General features: G+C 36.7%; 1 protein-coding gene and 1 long non-coding RNA gene across 4 annotated transcripts in view; one reads left to right on the plus strand and one right to left on the minus strand.

The window, feature by feature from the left end:
• Window positions 1-13,479, minus strand: part of TASP1 (taspase 1) — a 274,012-nt gene extending 260,533 nt beyond the window's left edge. For both annotated transcript variants that reach the window (XR_011647284.1, XM_004475274.4), the window contains exons 1-4: window positions 13,388-13,479; window positions 5,118-5,336; window positions 2,253-2,320; window positions 392-460 (exon numbers count right to left, since the gene is read on the minus strand). Coding sequence is in view for 1 of the 2 variants with exons in the window: in XM_004475274.4 (XP_004475331.1) it covers window positions 392-460; window positions 2,253-2,320; window positions 5,118-5,262 (282 nt within the window). In the remaining variant the exon portion in view is untranslated. The remainder of the gene's footprint in view (window positions 1-391; window positions 461-2,252; window positions 2,321-5,117; window positions 5,337-13,387) is intronic.
• Window positions 13,480-13,511: 32 nt separating this feature from the next.
• The window catches only part of LOC139437489 (uncharacterized), a 58,899-nt gene continuing 56,614 nt past the window's right edge, over window positions 13,512-15,796 (plus strand). Inside the window, exon 1 of one of the 2 annotated variants that reach the window (XR_011647286.1) lies at window positions 13,512-13,595. This is a non-coding gene — a long non-coding RNA (uncharacterized lncRNA). The remainder of the gene's footprint in view (window positions 13,596-15,796) is intronic. The other variant, XR_011647285.1, reaches the window with a different exon arrangement.

Genomic DNA, 15,796 nt, shown 5'->3' on the forward strand with positions numbered 1-15,796 from the left:
TTAGATACTTCCAGACAACTGGAATTTTTTGCTTTTAACCAAGAGAACAGATATTACTTTGGGAGGAGTTAACTTAAGAAATTTTCCTCCTGAAAATATTGAGGAAATTTATTTAATTGGATACCATTAATGGTAATGATAATTGGATTCCATTAACTTTTATATTCATGAATCTCACAAAAACAGGTGGGAGAGGAGATCTGATGGACTTCTACACCCAGTGAAAACAATCTAACAGTATCATAGGTTTCTTCATGACTTTGGTAATATTGTTGGAAAAATTAGTCATGTAATTTATGGCTGCCTAACTCAGCAGTTACATGTCATTTAAAAACAAAGAATATAAACTCACAAATACTTTAAATAAAACATAAACAGAAGAAACAAATACCTCAAGTTCCACCAGAGCTGCAGTCACTGCATCTGTCGCAAGAGCTCCAGCCTGTAGCTTCTCAATTGCCTATGGAACCAAAGGGAGAGTATATTCATTGTCAAACCACAACTTCTCAAACCTACCCACAAACTCCCCAAAGATTTAAAGAGGTGTTGGAGACATTTATAGTTAATAAAAATTGATCACTGGTTCCATTCCATGCTTCAAGACATAAACTACTTAGATTTAAAACAAGCATGTGCTTATATTCAGGTTAATTTATAATATAGCTCACAATATTATCTGAATTAAGATAAGGAATAAAATCTGGCCACTAAATGCAAAGTGCAAGGAATTTGGTAGTGAAAGCACTTCATTTATCACCAGGCAATTCAAAATAGCCACAGAAATTACATTAATTCAGCTTGATTTAAATATCCTGATAATTCGTATTTTATATAACTGATTGAATTTCCTTCCCACTGTTACTACTCTTCCCATTCATATCTATAAAAACAGTGGCATGTCAGAATCATCAGATAGAAGCATATGTTTGGTAAAAGCATTTTTGTTCTATAATGTATTTTATATCAAAATAAACAAAAATGATGTGGCTGGGGGAGTGGGGTGTGGGTTATATAGGAAGCTCTTTTTTTTTTTAAATATAACGTTCTATGTGATCTATTAACTTTAATTTAAAAAGTGATATTAAAATAAATAAACAAACCATATTATTTTGTAATATAAACTACAGAGAGTAAAGTTCTATAAAATCATCTTGCCTGCTTGGGCATAAATTGAGAGGGAGAAGGATAAAGACAGGGAGAGGGACAGAGAAAGGGGCTGGTTTCTAAATATTAAAGTTCCAATTTAGTCAACAAAAACTAAGAATTTTATTTCTCATTAATTGTATAAATTAAGGAAACTGATTACACAGTCCAAATATATGTTTCTAGGACTATAGTTATCTAAAAGCAAACATTTCGTTTCAGATAATGAAGGTTTTCACACTTTTTAAAAACAGCTTTGAGGACATCTCACTTTTAGCTTTAATAACATTTAATTTTAAAAAAATAATATTCCTATAGTAAAAAAATTCTTATTTATGCAATTCATAAGAAAAACCCTGGACTCTAATATAAAAGTACAATATTTCTTTTAAATGGTATGTAAATATAAATGAAAGAGCCGAGGGAAATCTATTTTACCTGATTTACAATATCCAATTATTCTATTTGCATAAAATGGAAGGTTTGCATTTTAGAGTATATAGTCAGGATCAAAATAAAAGCAAACAGTATTTATTCTTTTTCCATTCCTGCCCCACATTAAGTATTCAACAATTCAGCAAAACCTCAAAAACCAATGGAATAAAAAAGGCACAATGGAATAAAAAAGGCACTGAACCCAGGGCACAATTGAACCCAGAAATGACAATGAATTTGCTAAGATACAAAATACATGATGAAAAACAGAAGGAAAAGTACAGAATAATCTTAGAAAAGTACCCATTTTTTTATTATTATTATCTTTTCTTCCCTTCATGGAAAGACACGTTGGCTGCCTTTGAGCCATTTTCCCTACCCTTTCTATAAAGCTCAATGCCATTGCAAAGATTAAAAGAGATATGATTATGTGCCCGCAATTCCAAAAATACAGGCTTTAATCTGGGGAAGGAGGGCAAAGATCTAAGTATCATTTGGAGAACAAAAAACACAACTCAAAACAAAAAAAGAGATCCCACAAGTATGAACGAAATAACTGTGTGGTTCAAACCAAAGATTTTCTTATAAACAAAACCTTATAATTTTGAATTTCAAGGTAAAGCTGCTTTATGTTCAAAAACTGAAATGTTTAGAACATACAATTTGTATAATACCTTTTGACAAGCTCGTTTGCATACATGCTTATATTCCTTGGCTTTGGATTCAGAATGATAACCTGCACCTGTAGCAGAAAAAAATCAATCAATTGTTATTTATCATTAAAATATCAGAGACCTTGCTTATATTACATAGCCCATACACACGGATACTGTCCTAATGAAAACAAAACAATTACTCTAAATTATTGGAGTTTTAAAATCTAATAGCTTCTTTCTCCAACCATAAAAGCCTTTTTTAATACCATGCCTTATCTCCTTTATTGAAAATATTTTTCTGCCAGAGGCCCAAGAAATGGCCCATGGCCCCAAGGAGGCTTCACTAAGATCAGCTCTACCCCTCCTTCTGAGAGCCTCTCTCCAAAGTTCTTGGTCCAGAGCTGATACCTCAGAAGGTATCAAGGACAGGAAGGACTCCTCCAAGTTCCCCTCCTTTGACCTTTAGAAAGTACTTTCAGCTTTGGGAAAGTACTGCCAGGAACATCCTCAAGAGAATGGTTCTAAATAGGGGATTAATACTTGCTTCTTTAGGGATTTGAGAACAGCCTAGCCAAAAAAAAAAAATAAGACAAGCGCCCTTAAACTCTGGTGATCAAGGCCTCTAATCAAGCTCCTTAACAGAGAGTGCTAAAACCACCACCAATTCCCCACCCCAAAAACCCCACAGGGGTCCAACCTAAGGAAGGTTAAGAACTACTTCTCTAGGCCTCACAATTCTTCCTTTGGATCTGCAGCTTCTCTGACATGAACCTAACCCACCATTCCTCAACTCAGAAAAATAACTGGCCCGCAAAGCTGTGGTGTAGAGATCCAGGATAGCAGAAAAGATACTCGAGCAACTGGAAGGCTTAAGTTCCCCACATTCTAATCCTGTTCCTCAAGAGTCTTCACAGAGTCTGTGCTAAGATTTCACAGGTATCTTTTCATGGTCCTCTAGGAATAGGTGATCCCAGTTCTGTCTTAGATCTCAGAGGCCCCAAACTTTCCGCAGTGTCTCCCAAAGATGGGACAAAACAGTATATGGAGGAGGGCATTAAATAGCATTAACAAGTAATCCTTCTGATTAGAATTTGAAAAAAGTCTCAGTTTTGTCCCAGTATATCTTTAATATCTGGTTAACACTTGCTTACTATTGGTTTAACATAAGAAAGGCAGGCTTAAGATCCACACCATTGACCTGCAACCAGATCTAGGTAAAATTTATACTGTTTTGTTTGCATTGTGTTTAACATTATTTTCCCTTTATGACAAGTGATACAGATATTCCATTTACATAATGGACAGGTTTCATCTTTAAAATGTTAAGTTTATCAAGTGTTTTGGTTTTGTTTTTTTAATTTTAGGGAAACAGTATATTAATAGGTAGTATACAAATCTGGGAAAAATTAAGAATCTGCTAATCAAATGATTGAAGTTCAGGTAAGTCTACTCTACTGCTAAAATAAACAGCTCTAAAATCCTAAATTGGATGAGGAATTAAATTTTTGTCCCTTAAACATGCAAGATATTTACCTTCGGCATAATCATGCACTCCATCTGACAGTCTAATAATTTAGCAGGTAGATCACCCCTCAATCCACACAATCTCCTGCCATAACCCACATGTCCTCCTACTACTGCTGACCCCCACACCAACTTTACCTGAGAGCCATTACCATCCAGTGTGTGTGTGAGAGGAAGGCTAGAGGCAACCATGACATGCATAGAAAACGCTTTCCAACTCATCAAAAACTCTATGTTGTTACTTGATATGAATTTCAGACATTTCTTGTACATTTTCCAAACCTTCATTCTGACTAACTTACTGGGTTCTATGGTAGAGACACTGTCAGCATGGTGTAATGGAAAGAACACTGGACTAGCAGTCTGAACAGAGAAAGTCTAGTTCCCAGGTCTACCTAGGTTATTTCTGTTACTTTATCCCATCTCTCCGTAAAATAGTCTGTAAGAAAGGGGAATTGATCTGATGTTTTTTAAGGTCCTTTTGGAATAGAGTCTATGAGACTTCTGAGGTCACCCAGTCAGGAATAGCCAAAGTTTAATGACCAGGCAGGACATGAGTTTCACAAGAACAATTCCACTTCTCAGCCCATCCTGGCCCCATTCTGTTTAACAGTATGGGGAAAGGTAAAAGAAGACCCAACTATTCCTTCTCTCTTCAGAGGCATGGGGTCTGGACAAATAAAAACATCCAAAGAAAATAGAACCTATGAAGCTGAGACCTGGGTAGAGCTATACTATCTGAAGCCCAAGAGCTTTCAATGATGGGTGATCCCAAGATTGAACTTCATTGTGTCTGGCCTCATCATTCACTGAAATAGAGTACTACAGGCTGATGCAGTGCCAAGAACAAGAGACTGGGATTTCTGGGGCCCAGGTTTCCCAGTCTGACTCTAGAACCAACTAGCTCAATGGCAGAAGTCACTAAATCACTCTAGTCTTGAGATTCCTCATTTATAATATAAAGAGGGTGAATCAGCTTCAAAATTATATGATTAGAGCCTTAGGTGGCTATAGTCTAGTATAGAGGCAATCAACTTTTTTTCAGAAACATTTTTATTTTTGAAAACACAAACCAGAGTTTTAAAAAAAATGGCTTTGTCAGGTTTTAACACCACCTAAATATCTCTATCATATGGGGTAAAAAGAAATAATGGGTGAGAGGAGTAAAGAACACATAGGAAGAGCTGCCATTATAAGAACTTCTAAGTGGGGGACAGGCAGAGGCTCTCAGTATTCTGAAGTCAAACAATCTCTTCGGTTCCAACTCCTGTGCGGCAGTTTGCCTCCTCCAAATGTGAAATTCAATTCTCAGTGTACTTTAAGACAAGCAAAAAACCTATTCACCCACTTAGGGCTTACCTGCATGCACCAGCACAAAGCCCCCTCGCTTCTCTTTATGGGATTGTTTTGTTTCCAACTCTTTGGCTGTTACCTTAACAGCCGACCCCTGAGATGATCTGGAAGGCAGCCCTTCCCCTGAATTCATCCCCTTCTCCATGGTCATACTGCAAGATTACCATCTTCTACTGGGAAAAGAGCATACTTCCATCCAAAAGCAATTTCAGGAAAGGAATTACCCTAGAGGAAAACCAGCAAAAATTATATGCATATCTCTCCACCAACAAACATTACTTATACAAATTCATGCAAAGATAATTTTCAAAACACTTATTTTTAAAATTTAATTGGGTATTAAAAATAATAGAAAAATATTAAAAAGTTAGAATTTAAATCGCTGTCCACTGACAGTATTTTCCTGAAGTCACATTAAATGACTGTCATTACTGAGTCCAAAAATATTTTACCTACCTTGACGTAATCATCAATATAACTTAAAATCACTCTACTCCCTCAAACTGAATGCTAATAACCTCTGGGGCATTCGGGAAATACAGATGGTACTGTCAATATTACTGACCCTTGATATAAAACTTAGATTGCTGCTTACATAAAGGAAGGAAGCAACATACAGATTCATACCTGCCCACAAAGACCCCCTTAAGAAAATCAGTTTAATGCTCCACAACTTAATTGTAAAACATAAATGCTAACAAAATCATAGGACTAAACAAAGAAATTAAAATAACACTTCTATAAGCTGTAGTCAATTTCCATGAAAAGCATATTTCTGAGGTTTTCAACAGATAAATGATGAGATGTAAAATTCAATAAAACAAATTACAAACAACTTATGCCACAAAGTTTCTAACTCTTCTCAGTATTACCAGCTTACAAGCTTCTAACAACCCTGGCTTCATAACAATAACTATGACACAAGATGTTATTGCTTCATTAAAATATTATTCCTTTATGCACACCTTTTAATAAACAGCGAGTACAGTTTTAACAATTCTCTATTTCCTGTTTTGTTTATATTATTGACATAATGTTAACTGCTAAATCTAATAAAAATCTGAGCTTTTGTTTTTGTCCTTCCTTCAGTTTCATTTTTCAGTACAGTTTTTAAATTTACAAGTGCATTGGTCCACAAAGGATATTTTTCTTAAATGGGCCCTTTACCAGAGATAGTCTGAGAAGCACTGAAATGTGGTATTTTAACTTCCCCTAATTCCTGGTTAAAAAGAGACCATTTCATTTTTATTATATATCACTTCATTTAAGATATATATACATATATATATTTTTAAGTAGCTCAAAATCAAATTTACATACATATATATACTGTTTTGTTAAAAGTTTTACAAGTTCCATAAATGTAGGAAAAAAGTTTGATTACAAAAGCACACTGATCATGATTAAATAACAGTAATTCAAATTCCTGTTTTTATTTTTGTTTTGTAGTGCTTGCTAGTTTCCTAACAATGGTTCTTTTCCCAGTGACTTCATAAGGATCTGCCTCAATTACCTCAATTATCTTTATTTTATTTTGGTTATTTCTCACAATATTTCACAGGGTTAGGTAGGCCACTATTTATTCATGTGTCAGTTGAGGATGTGGTGTTTAAATAATTAGCCTATATCAGCTAGCCCATGCATACCATCAGGCCTGGCTGCCCACTTGCGTAAGAAAAGAAACATGGGTTGAATGGAAATTCAGGTTCTGGAAAATCAAGAGCTTCAGTTAAACTGAAAGCACATCCAAACAGTATGGGTTGTTAGACTTCAAGTTACTGAGACTCACCATTATCATACGGATCTTTTCATAAAGAAATCATAACATGTAAATTTTATAATCACTAAAAAGCAAATAAGAAATTATAACATCTACATTTTATATTAATACAGTTTTATGTCATGGGCATTTTAATGTATCTGAGATTTTTAAATATTGCTTCTCAAGCTTGTCTAAAAAGGAAGTAAAAGGTGGAAGATGAATCACTATGCTATTTCTTGAGCAATCTACCCTTCCTCATAGACTATCCAAAATGTATTTACTTAACAAACCATAGAAACTCAATGAACCCCTTCAAAAATGCTGGTCCCAAGGTGATGCTGGACTGGGAAAGAACTTGAGTAGACAAGCTATCCAGTATACAACCCTGGCCTCCAATTTCCAGTGGTCACTGGAATGTTTATATTTCTATTAGCAATGAAGCAACTTCTACTCCAACATCAGTTTTTGTTTAACTCAGAGCCCATTAAAGGTCTAACTTGCCTAATAAACAGAGTTCCAACCAATGACCAAAAAAAAAGACAACCTAAACAAAAATAAAAGGGCAAATGGGCAAATCTCAGTTTATGCAAAAATTATAATACTTTAAACAGATCAAAAGATGCTATACCTCACTCAAAAGAGATGCAAAATAAAACTACATTCACACACCATTTGTTAACTTAGAATGGCAAACATCAAAAAGTAAAATAGCATCATGTTTTAAGGATGTAGAGAAACAGGAGCTCTCATACACTGTTAGTGATAGTGTAAATTGGTGCCACTCAAGGGCAATTTGGCAAAATCAATAAAAATTACAAAGCACACAACCTTTGACCCTATAACTCCACTTCTAGAAATTTTTCCTCAGATACACTCACGCATGAACATTTTCATATGTAAAATATATCTGTAATACAAGGAAATCTACACATCTGTATGATTGTTTTGTAACTTCACAAAATCTGTAACAAAAATACATTTTAAAAAAATAGAATGGGTTGGGGGAAAAATACACCAAATATAAGATAAGGAATATAGTTGGTAGTAATATTTTGAAAATGCTCTTGCATAGTTAGTAACAAATATTTCATATCAATGCAAAGAGTTAGTGGAGGGGTGATATATGAGACCCCTGTGTGATGTTATGTATGTTTATTTTGTAAGTTCACAATCTTTACTATACACTTATTGTTTATGTGTGTTCATGTATGAATGATATACTTCAATTTAAAAAAATTTTTTTTAAAAAGATATGAACCAAAAATATGTTCATCATTCAGGAACTGATTAAAAATGAAACAGCCATAGGAAAGAATGAAGAAGTTCTTGACATCTGGATATGGAATGATTTTGAAGGTATTTTGTTAGAATATAAAAGGTATTGTGCTCCTGGGTTTTGGCACCTAAATAAATAAATAAACAAACAAACAAACAAATGAATGGTGCAAAAGTACATGTAGTACCATCATTTGTGTGGAAAACAGATAAACACATAGGCAAAGTATAGCTCTATACTAAAAAAACAGTATAATAGTGGTCAGCTGAAGTAGAATTATATGACTAAGCGATGCAGGGTGGAGATTTCACCGTTCACACTTTTGTACCTTTTGATTTTGAACCATCTGAATGTATTAATTACAAAAAAACAAAAAAAAATTCATTCATCTGTGGGAATACTAAGTAATTAGCTAAGCACAAGTTCCAAAATAGGGAAAGACTATGAGACCACATTTAATAACTGCAGTAAGAAGAAAGACCATATTCTGAACCTTCTAAATACTCATCCCACCTAGGGGAGGAATAGACAGAACATGGCTAATGAACAATACTAACCTAATGGGTCATTTTTTAAAAGACCTTGAATGCCAGAAGCCACACTATCTGTAGGTACTGCAAAGGGGAGAGGGAGGGAAGTCACAGTATTTGATCTCTACAAAGACTGAAGAGTCTATCCCAATGATATTTTTATCCCATTTGTAATCATTACAAACCATTATCTGAAATTGATAAAGCATATTTAGATTGATATCCTGATCCACAAGAAAAATGACTAACATTTCCAGTAAGCTTTGCAGTAACACTCAACATAAATTATTTCCAATGAAAGGAGATGCATAGGCATGTTACAGTTTTTAGATAAGAGAAAACAATTTTATGAAGCATTTTATAATGGCTTTATTTCTGATTGATAAGTTTGAACACTGATATTTTGTAATCTCCTACCAGTAATGATATTAAAATTCATTATGATTATTATTTTTAAAAAGCACCGGCAATTTGTCCATCCTCTGATATAGTTGCTCAGACAGTTAAACAGAGTTACCATATAACCCAGCAATTCCAACCTGGCTATATACCCAAGAGAACTGACAATATATATCCACACAAAAACTTGTACATGAATTTAGAGCAGCATCATTCATAATAGCCAAAAAGTAGAAACAACCCAAATGCCATCAACTGACAGAGTGATAACAAAAGCTGGTATATCCATATAATGAAATTTTATTTTGTAATAAAAAGGAATGAAGTACTGATACATACTACAACCTGAAGGAACCTTGAAAACAATTAAAGAAGTCAGTCATGAAAGACCACATATTGTATAATTCTATTTATATGAAATGTCCAGAATAGGCAAATCTACAGAAAGAAAGTAAATTAGTGGTTTCCTAGGGCGGAAGGGGGTTGGGGGAGTGGGGTGGGAGGCAGTTAAAGGGGAATGGAGAGTTACTGCTAATGGGTGTGTGGTTAATTTTTGGGGTAATAAAATTGATTGCTGTGGTGGTCAGATAACTGTGAATATACCAAACAACCACCAAACTGTTCACTTTAAATGGGTGCATTATATAATATACGAATTTTATCTCAATAAAGCTTCTTTAACGATATATCTTTTCCTAGTCACCAAATCCAATGGCCTTTTCTTATTCTTCTGCTTTCCACTTTGATCTTCTTGATCACCTGCTGTCCTCGGCAAGCATGCCAATCTCTATCACAGCTCCTCATGACCCCTCTGAATCCTACACGTCTGTCCTCCTACATGACTCCCAGACAGCCTGCCCAAGGCCCATTCCTGAACACTTCCTCCAGCATTTTCAACCACTGCCAATGCTTCAGAACTATCCCCTCAGCAAATCAGATGTTTCTTAATTCTATTGTTTGTCCCTTGAACTATAGCCACAAGCTCTACTCTGGATCCTACAAAAAAATGGATCCTCCTCAGAGCTGGCCTGCCCAAAACAAAGTTATCTTTCCCCAAATATCTCATTCTTTCCTCGTTATTCCTTATTTTTCTTAAGAGCACCACACTTTTCTAATTCATCTTGAAGTCATCTTGGACCGCATTCATTTTTCAAATAGATTTCTCCCTTAAGCATTTAACTTCCTTTTCCCTACAGCCTCAATCCTTGTTCAGCTCACACACCTCCAAGCATTAAGTATTATAAAAAACATTTTAACTTTTCTCTCCCAAATCCAGGCTATCATAAAGCAAACATTTACAAATGGGAGCCAAAATAAACTCAAAAAGGACAACTCTGACTAAAGTAAAAACCATACCAAAGGACACAGACAATAAATAAAAGTGAAAATATAAATGGGATAATCAATATTAAAGAAAGACTATATAAAGAAATGCAAACATAAATGAAAATTTTAAAACTAGCATTGTACCTGCACCATAAACTGATCTGACCATTTTGAAAAGGAATTTGTCAGTAAGTATCAAGAGCATCAGAATGTGTAATTTTGTATATACTATCTTTCCAGAGATACTTTATGTATGAACTAGTATATACAGACACCAGTAATACTGGCCACGGATAGCTCTAACAAGATATGAAAGACTGAGGGGCAAAGGATGAAAGGGAACCTGATTTTCATCTCCATGTTTTGTTTTATTTTAAGGAGGTACTGGGGATGAACCCAGGACCTTGTATGTGGAAAGCAGGCGCTCAACCACTGAGTTACACCCACTTCCCTTTATGAATTTTTTTTACTCTGTGTTATCTATCAAAAAGTAAAGATTAAAGTTTACCATCTCTGAGACAAAGATGAATGTAAATTATCTTGATTAGCAAGGCCAGAAAAAACTCAGAATGTGTTTTTACCCAAGGTCTTTTCATGGCATTTGATGACACAAATTTGTTTGTTTGTTTTTTTCTTTTCCTTTCTTTTCTTCCTTAAACCATTTAGAAAACTACATGTCCTGTTAGCCTCTTGGTGTTGAAGTTTTTCTCTCTAGGTTTGCACAGTCTTTTTAAAGCAGTGAAGGGAAGAAGGGAGTTATGGAATACATCCATCTCACAGCAAAGGCTATTACAGAACGTAAGCTATAGCAAACTGCTCAATAGAGAACCATGTGGTTGCTCTTAACATCATGAACACTGAAGATTTAACACCTCATTAAAGGAACTCCAGAATACACTTATGTCATCTTTGATTTTAGTAATGCTAAAAACACATTCCGCCAAAATAACTTGAAAAATACACAAAAGGTTATACCCAAAGTTGATTAACACAGCATTATTTAAAATAACAAAAATTTGGGAGCAACCTAAACATCCAACACAAAGAAATGCTTAAGAAAACAATACTCTATACATTTTAGTCAATTGATTTTGACGCCAACAAAATCCAATGGGAGGAAAGAGTCTTTTAGATAAATAGTACTATAGTACTAGGACAACTAGATACCCATATGGAAAAAAAAAAAATTAGGCCCCTACCTCATACCATATACAAAAAATTACCTGAACTGGATGAAAGACCTAAATGTAGAAGCTAAATGTAAGAGTATAAACTCTTAGAATGCAAGTCAAAACCACAATGAGATACCACTCCACAACTAGCAGGATGGCTATAATCAAAAAGACAAATGTTGGTGAAGATGTGGAGAAAGTGGAATCCTCATACATTCCTAATGGAAATATAAAATGACACAGCCACTGTGGGAAACAGTTTAGCAGTTCCTCACAAAGTTAAAGAGTAACCATAAGACTCAGTAATTCTACTTCCAGTATATACCTAAGAGAACTGAAAACATATGTCCACCTAAAAACTTGTACACAGATGTTCATCTCAGCATCATTCACACTAGTCAAAAAGGGGAAAAAACCCAAATGCCCATCAAACGATGAATGGATAAACAAAATGCAGTATATCCAAACAATGGAATATTATCCATCAATAAAAATAAATGAAGTACTGAATACATGCTACAGAATGGATAAACCTTTAAAATAGTGAAGGAAGTCAGTCAGAAGAGGCCACATGTGATATGACTTGGTTTACATGAAATGTCTAGAATAGGTAAATCTTATTGACAGAAGTAGATCAGTGATTGCCAAGGACTGGGGGACAGGGTGGAATGGGGAGTGACTGCTAGTGGGCATGTGGGCAGGCGATTCTTTCAGGGATGATGAAACTGTCCTAGAATTAGAGCATAGTGGTGGTTGTGCAACTTTGTGAATATACTAAAAACCACTTTAAAGGGGTAAATTTTATGGCATGTGAATTTTACCTCAATTTACATACAATAGATGTAGTACACAAATTATGCTTTTTAGTTATACCTATATCATATACACAAAATACATTATGATCATAAATAAGTTAAAATGCTATAAAAATTAGAAGGAAACATCAAAATACTGGGTTAGTGGAACTATGGGTCATCTCTTTTTAAATATTTCTGCATTTTCCTGATATTCTTTTTAAAACCATGCACTACTTCGTTGTAAGTTGGGGGGAGGAGCTTTATTTAAAGCAAACATAAAAAGGACATGATTAAAACCCCACGCATATAGGTAAAAATTTCTAAGATTAGTATTCAAGGATCTCAGTTACGTGGTCTTCAAAACACCTTTCCTTTCCTCTCCCGTATGGATGCAAGTCAAGTTGGAAACACCCACCCACCAAGCACCCCCACCCCCGGCCCCTTGTGAAACACAACGGTCCCTTCAATTCCAGGGCTCCACCAGCCTTGGGTTTCCACCCCGCCTCTCTAACTGTTTCTTCTCTATCTTCTCGGACCTTTCTTCCTCCTCAACCAGAGCAGAAAATGCTAATGCTCTGGAGGACCCTAGCCAGGCCTCTATCTCACAGCGAGGCTGCCTTGCCCCCAGCCGACCACCCAGAACGACCGCGCACGCCCTACGGCCTCTGTGCGCTTCGGGAGCTGGCGACATCCCCAACCCCCGACTGAGACGTGGGTCAAGGGCTGCAAGGCTCCCCACGCACTGAAAGTCCTTCCCCGGCATCGGATGAGGCCGCTGACCTGGAGACAAGGCTGGGGAGAAAACAGGCGCGGGCCCCACGCGCGACCGAGACTTGGGGGCGAGGGGCATCCCTGGCTCCCTCCCCAGTTCCACCCCGGACAAGGGCTGTCCTGCGCGCCGCCCCTCCCGGCCCCGAGAAGACGTCCGGGCGGGCGTCGGCGGCTCGGACAGAGGCGGCTGCAGGGTGGTGGCAGCAGCTCGGCTCGTACAGCGTGAGAAAGACGTACACTCACCCGTGTCAGCCCCGAGCCTTCAGAGCACCGGAAGTAGTCACCCGCCGGTTGCCAGGGAGAGGAAGCGCGGAGGGCGACGTCACGCCCTCCCATTGGCCCCTCTTGTGGTCACGTGGCCGGAAGCGGGCTCCCGCGCTCTTCTCTGACCCCGCCCCCCCCTTGGAATCGCTCACCTGGCTGTGGAGGTGGGGCAAGGACTTACACCTTGGTGAGTTCTGAGCTGCGCAGCCGCAGTTGCCTATCTCTTCCCACTTGCTCCCTGAAGGAGCACGCTACATGTGGCTGTCTGATTCGGGCGTTTGGTAGACTCTGTGAGACGAAATGAAATGAAAGTTGCCGTCATTTATTGATATGTCACAGTTCGGGTTCATCCAATAACTACAGCCCCTCTATAAAGTAGGGAAAACTAGGGTTCTGCCAAGGTACGTGTGGGAGGTGGGGAGAATGGAAATGTGAGTGGCCATACTTTTACCATCTAGGTACTAGGACCAGACCCCGTAACATTGTATAATCCCCTTCATGTTTCCTTGGAACTATTAGCCTGAAACCTTTAGCATATCAAACCTGGCTTGGAGAAGCAGAGATTGGAAAGACTAGAGAGCAGTTAGCTCTCAAAGTGTGGCCAGCAGCATTAGCATCATTTACTAGGAAACGGCAGGCTTATTAAATCAGAAACTTTGGGCTTGGGGCCCCTCGGTCTGTTTTAGCAAACCCCGCAGGTGCTAATGATGCACGCCAAAGTTTGAGAACCACTAATTTCCCCCTTTAGGAATTTGTAGATGTGGAGTGGAGAGGGTGATTACGTTCCTTACACATGACCCAAAGTTCAGAACCATAAAGAAAAAAGTGGACGTATGTAGTGGCATAAAAATTCAAAACTTCTACACTGCAAAAGCCACCATAATTATAAAAAAAAATTAAGCTAGGTGGAAATATTTGTAACATTTAAATTTTAAAAGGGTTAACATTAATAACATGTAAAGCTTTTTTAAGTTTCGTAAGACCTCAGAGGAAGAATCAGTGAACAATGTAAGCAAGCAATTCTCATACATGTAATTCATGAGAAGATGCTTAACCTCACTAAAAAATCAAGATAGGCAAATTAAATAACACAGCATTCTCCCCACTGTCTGATTATCAAACATTTTGAAGACTGATACTTTCTAGTATTGGTGAAGACTAGGAAAACATTGTTGGAAGAATAGATATTGGCACAACTTTTTGGAGGGCAATTTGATGATTACCTGTCTAGATCTGCTTTGACCTAGCAGATCCACTTTTAGGAGTCTGTGCTACGATAATTGCATGCATGCACAAAGATATATGTTCATGCAACAAATACTAATCAAATGACTTCTATGAGCCAGGCACTGCTCAACAATGTTTACTGCAGCACTGCTTGTGTAATAGAAAACAAACAAACAAACATGGAAACAATCTAAATTTCTATCCGTTTGAACTAGTTAAATATATTAATATTACAGGAAATGTAAACTGTATAACATGCTCAGTCATTAAAATATGACATACCAAGATGAAAGATGTTCAGGGACATATGATTAAATGTTTTAAAGTATTGCAAAACAATATTTAATATCCCATTTATCTATGTATGTATGTGAGTGTATATATATTCTGGATATATGGAAAATGGTAGAAAGTTTCATGCCAAACAGTGCACAAAGCTTCTACAGAAGTGAGATTGAGTTGGAGTAAGAAACAGTTTTACTTTTTATTTGCATCCATAGCCACACAACACTGAGAAATTTTGGATAGAATACACAAGTATTCTTCCATTGCAGAAAGGGGAAAAAAACAAAGGGACCCAGAGCAGGAAGCCAGTGCTGAAGGTCCATCTTCCCTGAGGGCACTTACAGATGGCAGGAGCCTAGGATTTGGGTTTTTATCGCCCAGGAGGTGAGAAGTTGAAACACACCAACCACCTTAGATAAGAGCAGAAACAATAAATAGCAGGCTTTGATCTCACGAGGCTTCAGATCTTGAAATCATTGAATAAGAATATAAAATAAATATATTTTAAATACATTTAAAATAAATAAATGAGGGAGTAGAAAACATGAGCAAAGAATAAGAAAACACCAAAAGATAAAAAATAAAAATAATCTGGTAGACTTGAAAATTACTTAAAGATCTGGAAATGCAAAATTAGTCATCAAAGTAAAAACACTCAGTGAGTAGGTTAAACATCACATAGACACACTTAAGAAAGTATTAAACAAACTGGAAGTTAAGTGTAAAGAAATTATCCCAACCGAAGATCAGAGAGACAAAGAGATGGACAGTATGGTTTAATAGACTTGGAACATAGAATGAAAAGGAGAGAATGTCTAATATACATACAATTGGAATTCGGGGGGGGGCGGGGCGAAGAATGGAATGAACAGGGTA

The sequence above is a fragment of the Dasypus novemcinctus genome, chromosome 24 (genome assembly GCF_030445035.2).
Source record: "Dasypus novemcinctus isolate mDasNov1 chromosome 24, mDasNov1.1.hap2, whole genome shotgun sequence".
Taxonomy (NCBI): Eukaryota; Metazoa; Chordata; class Mammalia; order Cingulata; family Dasypodidae; genus Dasypus; species Dasypus novemcinctus.